The 11,569-nt window shown below is 52.2% G+C and overlaps 1 protein-coding gene across 8 annotated transcripts in view; it reads left to right on the forward strand.

The window, feature by feature from the left end:
- CD44 (CD44 molecule (IN blood group)) overlaps positions 1-10,982 on the forward strand; it is a 69,653-nt gene extending 58,671 nt beyond the window's left edge. For all 8 annotated transcript variants that reach the window (XM_064152194.1, XM_064152213.1, XM_064152206.1 and 5 more), the window contains 3 exons: positions 2,341-2,463; positions 4,255-4,333; positions 9,465-10,982. In XM_064152194.1, the coding sequence (XP_064008264.1) occupies positions 2,341-2,463; positions 4,255-4,333; positions 9,465-9,681 (419 nt within the window). In that variant the 3' untranslated portion in view covers positions 9,682-10,982. The remainder of the gene's footprint in view (positions 1-2,340; positions 2,464-4,254; positions 4,334-9,464) is intronic.
- The last annotated feature ends 587 nt before the right edge of the window (positions 10,983-11,569 follow it).

Here is an 11,569-nt window from a genome sequence, read left to right on the forward strand (position 1 = left end):
TAACAACTCAGTTCAGTGATGCAAGCCAAAACAGTAACTCTTCTGAGAAACCCCACCCCAGTATGTTGTCAAAGGGAAAAGGGGAGAGCTTTTGAGGATCCCTTACAAGCACCTCTCCAGAGCCAGAACTGCAATGGATTGAGCCCTGATTCTTCATACTCAATACCCAGGGGAGGGTATGGGCAAATGCAGTGCTCTAAACATGTATTTCTGTGCTATTGTGGTGGCTTTTCTCAAGAGTCATAGAGAGCACCTCAGTAAAAAAGTATCCTCAGATCCTCCAAAGGGCTTCCACTCCAACCCCCTGCACTCCACAGGCTGCTCACAGCCTTGGCCAACCTCACCTTGAATACCTCCAGGCATGAGGCCTCAACCACCTCCCTGGCCAACCTGTTGCAGGGTCCCAGCACCCTCCTGGTGCAGAACTTGTTCCTAAAATCCAATCTCAATCTGCTCTGCTCTCATTTCAAACCATTGCCCTCATCCTGACCCTGCAGACCTTTGCAAACAGTCCCTCTTGTAGCCCCTTCAGGTCCTGGCAGGCTGCTCTTAGGTCTGCCTGGAGCCTTCCCTCCTCCAGGCTGAACACTCCTAGCTCCTTCAGCCTGTTCTTCTAGCAGAGTTCTTCCAGACTCTTGATCATTTTCATAGCCATTTTGGGATGTTTCAGCTTTCTAGCTAAACAGAGACAGTGCTCAGGCACTGATGAGAAAGATGCTCTGAGGCATCCCTCTCTAGACAGCACAAAACAACTCAGCAGCTGTTTCTTTTCAATAAAAACAGTGAAATAAAGCAATGAAAACATCTGGAAGCTTCATGAACTACTTGCTGGCAAAGCTTAACAGAGGGAAAAGTGTGTTTCTCAGTTTTGTGTTTTCCAGCTGCTATTAGGACATGAGATCAGAAGGGTTGGCTAGAAATAACTTGCAATGTGTGCTACAGAAAAAGAAGCTCACAGCTGATTAGAGGAAATGCTTATTTTGGGCTGGCAGAGTCTGGAAGAACTCAGAGAGGTGGAGATTTGTGATATCTTTTTGTGTAGTGACAGTGAAGGAGGAATCCCAAATGAAATCACTTTATCTGTAGTCTGCTGATAACATTAGACTTGAGATCCCGAAATGGCAACAGCTGGGGCCAGAACTGCCTCTGCATGTAGGCTACAGCAGTATGGTCAGCACAGCAGATACTTGAGACAAGCATGCATTTGGATTTCAGGCCTAGTGCCCCCTTAGAACCAAAGAAAGGAATGAGGGATGCAGCTTTGAGTTTGCAGAGAGCATTTCTTTTCCATAGCTATGAAGTTTAAGGCCACTAGAGAACCATCCTTCTACTTTATGATAGCAATAAAGGTTTAGAAGCCCATTTTTAGCCTGTGGAAGGTTAAAAAGAAAAGGTTCCACGTTTCTCTATCTCAGTCATTCTAGTTTTAAAGGACAAAAAAAGGAGAGGGAGATTCTGGGAATTTCTAATGGCTTCTTGGTTCACAAAAGTGTAGCATAATCAAAACTGAAACATATGAGAGAGGCAAGAGGGGAAACCCAGGAGTGTTGTTATTCAAAACAGAGACAAGTCAGTATGCAGAGGAGCATCATGATCATAGGGTGGTAGTGCTCAGTGTAAAGCCTTTTGAATCACAGAGTGGTTTGGGTTGGAAGGGACTTCCAGAGGTCATCCAGTCCAACCCCCCTGCACTCAGCAGGGACATCCTCCACTACAGCAGCTTGCTCACAGCCTTGGCCAGCCTCACCTTGAACAGCTCCAGGCATGGGGCCTCAACTGCCTCCTGGGCAACCTGCTGCAGTGTTCCAGCACCCTCCTGGTGCAGAATTTGTTCCTCACATCCAACATAAATCTGCTCTGCTCTCATCTCAAACCATTTCCCTCATCCTGTCCCTGCAGGCCTTTGCAAACAGTCCCTCTGCAGCCTTCTTGTAGCCCCTCCAGGTCCTGGCAGGCTGCTCTTAGCTCTGCCTGGAGCCTTCTCTTCTCCAAGCTGAACACCCCCAGCTCCCTCAGCCTGTCCTTCTAGCAGAGCTGCTCCAGCCCCTGATCATCTTTGTGGCCTCCTCTGGACCCTCCCCATCAGGTCCATGTCCTTCCTGTGTTTAGAGCTCCAGAGCTAGCCCCAGCCCTGCAGGTGAGGTCTCAGCAGAGCAGGACAGAGGGGGCAGGATCCCCTCTCTCCATCTCTGGCCACACTGCTTTGGATGCAGCCCAGGAATGACCTCAGCATGAACTTTCTAGAGTCTGTGGTTTGTGTTGTGATTGTCACAGTCTCTGTACCTCTCTGACAAATGTTCCCTGAGCATCCTTAGCCTAACAGCTGGCTTTGTTCTTCAGGATCTACCTCCAGTATATATGGCAACCAAGGACCACACAGAGGGTATTATGAATCCACCACTTCCCCTGGAGAGACTGCAACAACAAAAATCGTACCGCAAGCACGCTCAGCCAAGGTACCAGGTAGGCTTCCAAAGTCCTATGTTTTAACAGTTTAAGCCCAGAGTAGGAGTTTGTTCTGACCCAAAGAAGAGCCAGCATTTTCACTGGCAGGCTGACAAACTCAGGGTGTTGTAACACATAATTCTCCAGCAGCATCCAGCTGAGAGGAGTCTTGCACTGGGAGAATGGGATTGTGACCCAAGGAACACACATACATGGATATGAAATCAGGGAAGGTCCAGCTTAGCTATGTGCAAACCATCTTGTTCTTGAAAATGTTCAGTGAAAAGAGTGGCTGAGTGTTGCAGGGCAGAGTTTGCTGATCAGTATGGACCAGAAAGAGGCCAGTGCCGTGACCCAGTTGCAGAAGGGTACAGATATATTCTGGGACATAGAACCATAGAATCAACCAGGTTGGAAGAGACCTCCAAGCTCATCCAGTCCAACCTAGCACCCAGCCCTAGCCAGTCAACCAGACCATGGCACTAAGAGCCTCAGCCAGGCTTGGCTTGAGCACCTCCAGGGACAGTGACTCCACCACCTCCCTGGGCAGCCCATTCCAATGCCAATCACTCTCTCTGTGAAGAACTTCCTCATGTTAGCATAAAGTCATCCTTTTTAAAGCAGAGAAAGTCATGCACCCACTCTGCCTGGGCCTGGCAGGTGCAGAGCTGAAGCTTTGTGCTCACTTCAGGGCGTTTCATTAATCACATGCACGAAGGTGGAGAAGAGCCCAAAGGAAAGTTAACCTTTGAAGCAGCTCTGGAAGAACTCAGTTTCTCAGAAACAGGCAAAAGGAAATGTCAGAAGAGTCTGGTACAGCAGGAATTCCTATCGAGTTTTGACCATGGAGTAATAACAACCAACCAATGAGAGGAAGTTAATTAGTTTCAAATGAAAGATAGGAGACTTGTTTCAAGCACAGAAACTTAGGAGTTAGCTCTTGGGAGTGGATCTCTGCCTATAATGGCAGTGCAGCAGCAAGGCCAGGCCACCAGGACCTCCTTTCCCAGAAGTGTTAAGAGCAAAGAGAATATTCCTCAGCCCATAGAATCACTGAATCAACCAGGTTGGAAGAGACCTCCAAGCTCATCCAGTCCAGCTTAGCACCCAGCCCTAGCAAATCAAGTAGACCATGGTACCAAGTGCCTCATCCAGGCTTTTACTGACCCTGGTGGTGGTGGAGGCACCATCCCTGGAGGTGTTGAAGCAAAGCCTGGCTGAGGCACTTAGTGCCATGGTCTGGTTGACTGGCTAGGGCTGGGGCATAGGTTGGACTGGATGAGCTTGGAGGTCTCTTCCAACCTGGTTGATTCTGTGATTCTTTGATTCTATGATTGTGTTTCACTGGACTGAAGTGTAGCTGCTATGACTCATGGTAGGGTCCCATCCAGTTTGGTTGTTCCTTTTTTGTTAGTTCCTTTAATAGAGTTTGCCCCCAAAAGTGAGATTTCAGGTGAAAAAATGAGCACTTCACCCTGCCTTTGTGCCCCTTTGTGCCTGGGGCTTCGTCTGTATTGTTACTAAGCCTTTTCTTTTGCCCCTGGAGTAAAGGAGTGGTGCAAGTGCTCCTCACTCTGCTCACCACAGCGCAGAGCCGCCAGGGGCATTTCCTCTGCAGTGCCCTGGGTGCAGCTGAGAGATGCAAGGGCAATCAGTTGGCACCTGTAAAGCAAACACTCCTGCAAGCACGCAGCGAGCTCTGGCAGCCCGAGAAGCGCAGAAGCTTTGCGCCCTTGCGGCTGTGTGCGATGGCAGAGCTCCATGCGACCTGCTAACCCCCCTGCTGCCCTGCCTCCCCTCTGCCCGCAGAGTGGCTGATCGTCGTGGCAGCTCTGCTGGCGCTGGCGCTGATCCTGGCCGTCTGCATCGCCGTCAACAGCCGCAGAAGGTAAGGCAGCCCCTGCCCCATTGAGAGCCCCCTTGCCCCTTAGCAGAGCCCCCTTGCCCCTTTGCAGAGCCCCCTTGCCCCTTTGCAGAACCCCCTGCCCCTTTGCAGAGCCCCCTTGCCCCTTTGCAGAACCCCCTGCCCCTTTGCAGAGCCCCCTGCCCCTTTGCAGAACCCCCTGCCCCTTTGCAGAGCCCCCTGCCCCTTTGCAGAACCCCCTACCCCTTTGCAGAGCCCCCTTGCCCCTTTGCAGAACCCCCTGCCCCTTTGCAGAACCCCCTGCCCCTTTGCAGAGCCCCCCTGCCCCTTAGCAGAGCCCCCTGCCCCTTAGCAGAGCCCCCTGCCCCTTTGCAGAGCCCCCCTGCCCCTTAGCAGAGCCCCCTTGCCCCTTAGCAGAGCCCCCTGCCCCTTAGCAGAGCCCCCTGCCCCTTAGCAGAGCCCCCTGGCCCCTTTGCAGAGCCCCCTTGCCCCTTTGCAGAGCCCCCTTGCCCAGCCCCCTTGCCCCTTAGCAGAGCCCCCTGCCCCTTAGCAGAGCCCCCTGCCCCTTTGCAGAGCCCCCTTGCCCAGCCCCCTTGCCCCTTAGCAGAACCCCCTGCCCCTTTGCAGAGCCCCCTGCCCCTTTGCAGAACCCCCTGCCCCTTTGCAGAGCCCCCTGCCCCTTTGCAGAACCCCCTGCCCCTTTGCAGAGCCCCCTTGCCCCTTTGCAGAACCCCCTGCCCCTTTGCAGAACCCCCTGCCCCTTTGCAGAGCCCCCCTGCCCCTTAGCAGAGCCCCCTGCCCCTTAGCAGAGCCCCCTGCCCCTTTGCAGAGCCCCCCTGCCCCTTAGCAGAGCCCCCTTGCCCCTTAGCAGAGCCCCCTGCCCCTTAGCAGAGCCCCCTGCCCCTTAGCAGAGCCCCCTTGCCCCTTTGCAGAGCCCCCTTGCCCCTTTGCAGAGCCCCCTTGCCCAGCCCCCTTGCCCCTTAGCAGAGCCCCCTGCCCCTTAGCAGAGCCCCCTTGCCCCTTAGCAGAGCCCCCTGCCCCTTAGCAGAGCCCCCTTGCCCCTTAGCAGAGCCCCCTGCCCCTTAGCAGAGCCCCCTTGCCCCTTAGCAGAGCCCCCTGCCCCTTAGCAGAGCCCCTTGCCCCTTAGCAGAGCCCCCTGCCCCTTAGCAGAGCCCCCTGCCCCTTAGCAGAGCCCCTGCCTTGCTGTAGGCTTCCCTGAGAGGCACTGCAAGCACAGTGGCAGAGCACGGGAAAGAGCTCTGTGTCAGTGGGTGAGCTCCTTGTCCTGCAGCCTTCACACTCCCATGGAGCTGTGTGGAGCCAGCAGCTGTAGAAGCTCTTTGGTCTCTGGCTGTAGATGAAGACTGCACAGATGACAGAGAATTAGTAATTATCTTCTATTGCTTATTGGGAGGAAAGTCCTGTCCCCTGAGAGTAAGAACTGTGTCAGATGGCCAGGGACAGTAGTGACCCCAGGCTGTAAGAATTGGGGCTGTGAGCCTGGAGAAGGCCTCTTATCCCATCACTCCAAGCCCCTCTGAGCAGCCCCTCCTCAGCCTTCCTGTAGGTCCTCCTCAGACATTGAAATGGAGCTCTAAAGTCTGCCTGGAGCCTTCTCTTCTCCAGGCTGAGCAGCCCCAGTTCCCTTAGCCTGTCATCCTAGCAGAGCTACTTCAACCCCCTGAGCATTTTCATGGCCTCCTCTGGAGCCTCTCCACATCCTTCCTGTATTGAGGGCTCCAGAGCTGGACACAGCCCTACAGATGAGGTCTCAGCAGAGCAGAGCAAAGTGGCAGAATCCCCCTTCTGGATCTGCTGGCCACACATCTTTTGCAGTAACCCAGTCTGCCATTGGCCTTCTGTGCTGCAAGCTCACTCTGTCTGCTCCTGTCCAGCTTCTCTCCCACCAGCACCCCCAAATCTTTTTCCTCAGGACCACTTTCTACCCCACTCCTCCCCTAGTCTGTATTGACAGTGAGGATTGTTCTGGCCTAGGTTCAGGACCCTGCATTTGTTTCTGTGGACCAGTGTCAAGGTCCTCCAAAGCATGGCAGGGCTGCTAGAATAAAGCACTGCTCCGTGGGGAGTGAGCAGCCCAGGCAGCCCCTGCTGCAGTGTGGGAGGCTTTGATGAGACCAAACAGAGCCACACAGCCAGAGAGAGTGAATGGGCACAGTTCTGCTCCAGCCAGCAGTGAGGTGCCACCTGCTATGTGTGCCCTGTGGCTGTACCCACAGTACCAGGGCTTCTCTGGCACTGCATTGAGATAGGTAAAAATTTGTCAAGCATCTGGTGGGTGGGACATAAAACTCCACAACTGCCTTTCTTTGCTGTGATTCTGGAGTTACACAGCCTTAGCTTCACAGGCTCAGTGATTTATATGTTCTTGAGTCGTGCCTCTAAAAGTGGAGACTGCCATTGTTTGTCCCCTCCTAACCCAGCCACCACAGGAGCAGGCACACAGGGCCACTGTGCTTAGTGATAGACTGCATTTGGCAGGAAAGGAGAGCACCTGGGAGCTGTAAATGACTCCCTAGACACTGACAATGGAAGGCATTTCTTTTACTTAGAGTTTTCATGCAGCTGAGAGCAAGCTGCAAAGTGCCCACGGTTGGAGCCTGCTGCTCTGTGTAGGGGTTGTACTCTGGAGTGCTTCAAACAAGTTGGGTTTTGTCTTTCACTGTAGGAGGATCCAGTTGGTACCATGAATAAAGCAAGAAATCATTCTTTATCAGCAGGGCAAGAGAGGGGATTCTGCCCCTTGGCTCTGTTCTGCTCAGACCTCACCTCCAATCCTGCCTCCAGTGCTGGTGTCCCAGCAGAAGGACACATTGCTGCTGGAGGGAGTCCAGAGGAGGCCACAAAGATGGTCCAAAGGCTGGAGCAGCTCTGCTGTGAGGACAGGCTGAGGGAGCTGGGGGTGTGCAGCCTGGTGAAAAGAAGGCTCCAGGGGCACCCTCCAATAATAGCTGAAGGGCTCCTCCTGGAAGGCTGCAGAGGGACTTTTGCTGAGGGTCTCTAGAGACAGACCAAGGGGGAATGGTTTGAATCTGAGGTGGAGCAGGGTGAGACTGGGGCTGAGGAAGTTCTTCAGTAGAGGGGGGTGAGAGTCTGGAACAGGCTGCCCAGGGAGGCTGTGGATGCTTCCTGCCTGGGAGTATTCAAGGCCAGGCTGGATGAGGCCCTGAGCAGCTGAGTCTAGTTGAGAGGTGTTGCTGCCCATGGCAGGAGGCCAACCTCTGATAATCTCCGAGGTCCCTTCCAACCTGAGCCTCTCTGTGGTTCTCTTCTGATACTTGCTGAAGCGCTGCAAATGTGCTGAGGCTGTCGTGGTGCAGCCAGCAGCCTGCATGTGGCTGCCCCCTCACCTGAAGCTAGCAGGGCCAAGAGACAACAGGGTAGCTGAGGAGGGAGGATGCTGAGCAGCAAGCTGAGAATGGTTCAAGCATTCATCTCTTTGAAGGGTGAGAAGGATTGTAGTGGTTTGACTTCTGTAATGCTGACAGTTACTTTATTTTCTAATTTAACTGCAGCACCTCCAGTTTCAGTCTCATTTTAGCTTAACTGAGTTTCAAGGTAGTCAAAAAAGTAATCCTTGAGGAACTGCCAAATCAGTCATTGGAGCAAAACACACTCATTTAAGGAGCAAGCACTGCAAAGCACAGCTTCAGAGACACTGCAGCTCTGCTTTGGATAGTGAGTTGGCCCCAGGACAGGCAGTGTTCAGCACTGTGTAGCCACAACAGCAGTTCAAGCTGAGGGCCAAGCTGGCAGCTGTGTAGGTAACACTTTCTTGCTAGCTTGAAGCACAGCCAGGCCACACTGACCAGGGTGGATGGGGTTTGGACAGGAGGCTGCAGGGAGCTGGTGGGGCAGCGCCGTGCCTGATCCGCAGGGCAGGAAGGAGACACAGCTCTTCTGAACATTCCCCTGGGTGAAATGGAGACACACACGAGGTCCTGGGTCGAGACAAGGGTGTTTGTTACTTAGAAACAAAACAGAGACCAAAGGAAAAGAAAAGAGAGAGAGGGAGGGAGAAAAGAGAGAGCCGGAGAGATAAGTACCACCCCATGGTCCTCCTTTGGCATTGAGTGTGGGAGAGACCTTCCTGGGCTGCTGCCTCCAGCCTGAAATCTCCCAGGTGATGTTCCCCCAGCTAAGCTGGCATAGCTCAGGGCTTTTATACAGTTCCTGGTTCATTGGTCACAGTTCCACCCGGCCCACAGCCTTGCCACATTCCAGGGGAGATTTCCAGAGCATCTTCCTGTGTGCTTGGATGGGTCAGCCAGGAGTGGCCTCCAGCCTTCTTTGCCATTCATGGTCCACCACCCCCCTGGGCAGCTGCTGACTCGGTGGGCAGAGCTGGCACATCAGGCAGGTCCTTCAGCATGAGCTTACCTTTTTTTGAGAGCCTCCTCAGGTCTCAGTGAACGACCAGCACCAGCAGGTGATTCACATGTTCAGGGGAGGATTCCTCCCTCGCACTGCAAGGAGCACAACACCAAAAGCACAGCAGCTCCTTCCTACCTTGCTGTCATAAGGAGCTATGCTGTTGAGAGCAGCCAGAGCAGTTGTCCTGTGTGTCCTTGCCATGGGTGGGGTTCTAGGTATGATCACAGAATGTTAGAGGTTGGAAGGGCCCTCCAGAGATCACCAAGTGTAACCTCCCTGCCATGCAGGATCTCCTAGGGTAGTTGGCACAGGAAAACGTGTGCTAGAGCAAAGAAGGGTGAAGTTGCCTTTAATGACGAAGCCAGAGCCTGCTCCACAGTTTCTTGAGCATTTCCAAAGGTGCAGCTCTGACTCTGGGTTCAGAATGACCGTGTCCTTGTGGTGGGACATAGACAAAGTTCGCAGATGTGGGTACAGCCAAACGTTAGAAAACTCTTCTCCAGCTTTCAGTAACAAAGGTTGCTCCTTTCTGGAGTGGCAAGAAATCTCCTCAGAGAGCTGATGTCAAACATTGTGTTTGGCAGTGGATGCTCTCCAAAGTCAAACCTGCATTGTGGAGAAACTTTACTCTCTGCATTGCACAAGTCTGCACTGCCAGCCACGAGTGTCATTTCCAAGCACCCTTTCCTAAACCCTGACTTTGTGTTTTTGCCTGATTTCTGCCAGTCTCCATTTACAGTGCTTTCTTCTCCTTTCTTTCCAGGTGTGGGCAGAAGAAGAAGCTAGTGATTAACAATGGCAAAGGGGCAGTGGAGGACAGGAAGACAAGTGGACTGAATGGAGATGCCAGCAAGTCTCAAGAAATGGTGCACTTGGTTCATAAAGAGCAGTCAAATGACCAAACGGGAGCTTGTGATGAATTCCTGACTGTTAATGAGACACAAAATCATCAAGAGCTGGACATGAAGAGTGGAGTCTAATGGTACTGAGCTGCCAAGGGAAGCAGAGCTGGGGAATTCAAAACCATGTGGAACTTGGACAGGAATTCACAGATGCACTGTGCTACTGATGCCATTTGAATATAATTAGACATGTTTCACTAGTTTTTAATCACTCTTAAACGATGTCTGGGTTACAAAATTGACCTTTTCTTTCTGAAGTAAGCCCCCAGGTGTTGCATAAAGCCTTCAAGTCCTAGTTCCTATGCAGAGAGCACTCACTGCATCCTGGGTGCTAGGAGGGATGCAGGCTTACATCACTGTTCCCCAGATGGAGTCTTCACTGTGTGGAGCTGCAGAAGTATCCAGTCCCTCCATCTACAGGCATCTAAGGTACTATAGCCATGGTACAAGAGGGAGTGAGGAGCAAACATCCAGAGTAAAAGTTAAGTCTGAACCACAAAGGCTGCCTGTACAGTGTCTAAGCCACCAGAACCCTCCAGAAATGCTTTGCAGCAGCAAGTGCAGTGGGCATGTCCAGTCCTCCACCCTAAGCAAAAAGTGACACTTTGTAGTGACCTATGGCTTGGTCTGCAGTGAGGGAAACCCAGAAGAGCAAAGTCCATTGACCTTTTTGGGCTTTAAGTGGCTATGGGCATGCAGCAAGCTTTTCTGGGAGGTGGAAAAAGATGATGCCACAAGCAGACACATCACAGCAGCCGCCACAGTTTCCCTTGAGATTCTGAGGTGTGAGTTGCTCTTCCCCCTCCCTCCTTCCCCGCTGACAGCATGTGCAGGTTCTTAACCAGTCTGTCAGTTGGGACACTGAATGAAGCAGCATGACCCCAGCTCTATCACACATGCACAGGTTAAGCAGTCAGAGACCATTGGAGGAGATGACAGTATTGTATTCCTGAAGGAGAGATCTCTGTCTTCTTCTGCTCCATTTTACTTAGGAGGTGCTGAGCCTAGTGAAACCTTTTGCCCTGTAACTGTTCCCTTACACCAGGCTGCTGGTGTCTTTCGAAGGTGCCTTTCTATGATGCAGATCACTTCCTCTCCATTCTAGTTCATCTACATTTCCCCATCTTTTTGGGTGTTTTTTGTTTTAATCCCATTGCTTGCTGACTGGGGGTACCAGAAGTTCAAATTCTACAGGAAAGATCAAAGAAACATAAAGGAAACTCTCCCAGCTGTGTAATATACTAAAGGAGCTGCAGCTGCATTGTTATTATGCTTTTGTTTTGTCCTTAAGTGTCTGTTGTGTAAAGTATTTGTATTAAGCTATGATGCTGTGCATTATATTGATGTGGATTGTCAGAAAGAAAAGTTATTTGCTACCAGTTGTCTGTGTCATTCTTAAGGAGGAGTCCTGGAATGGAGGCAGAAGGACAACTTCTGGTTTGTCTGCCTTGAGAACGTGCAAGGAAGAGCAAGCCAAGGTGGCTGCAACAAGTGGTTGTTGTGGGATGAGGAGTGTCCTGCAGCAGAGTTGTTCCTGTGTTCCTGCTCACTGACCGTAGCATCAGTCACAGAACCACCTCCAGAGTTCAGCCAGTCCATGGTCACCCCGGGCAAGGCACACAGCAGTGCAGCCAAATGGATTTTCAGTGTCTCCAGGAAAGGAGGTTCCACAACCTCTCTGGGCAGGCTGATCCAGGCTAAGAAAAAAAGCCTGCTAAGAAAAAAAGATGCTTTGCTGTTTTCCTGCAGCAGTGTGGAGGGTGGGCATTGAGCTGCTGAGCAGCAGCACTAGCAGGCACTGCTGAGACAGGCTTGCTGCTTGTGCTGCTGAGGCACTCACAGCCTTCTCCCATGTGTCCCAGCATCATGCTCAGTACTGTGATGGTTTGGGTGTTCCCCACACCCCCCCAACTTTGGAAATCACCCAGACTAGACTCAGCCAGCTCTGGAAATTGAATGAAGCTTT

Source organism: Pogoniulus pusillus, chromosome 1, assembly GCF_015220805.1.
Source record: "Pogoniulus pusillus isolate bPogPus1 chromosome 1, bPogPus1.pri, whole genome shotgun sequence".
In the NCBI taxonomy this organism is placed as follows: Eukaryota; Metazoa; Chordata; class Aves; order Piciformes; family Lybiidae; genus Pogoniulus; species Pogoniulus pusillus.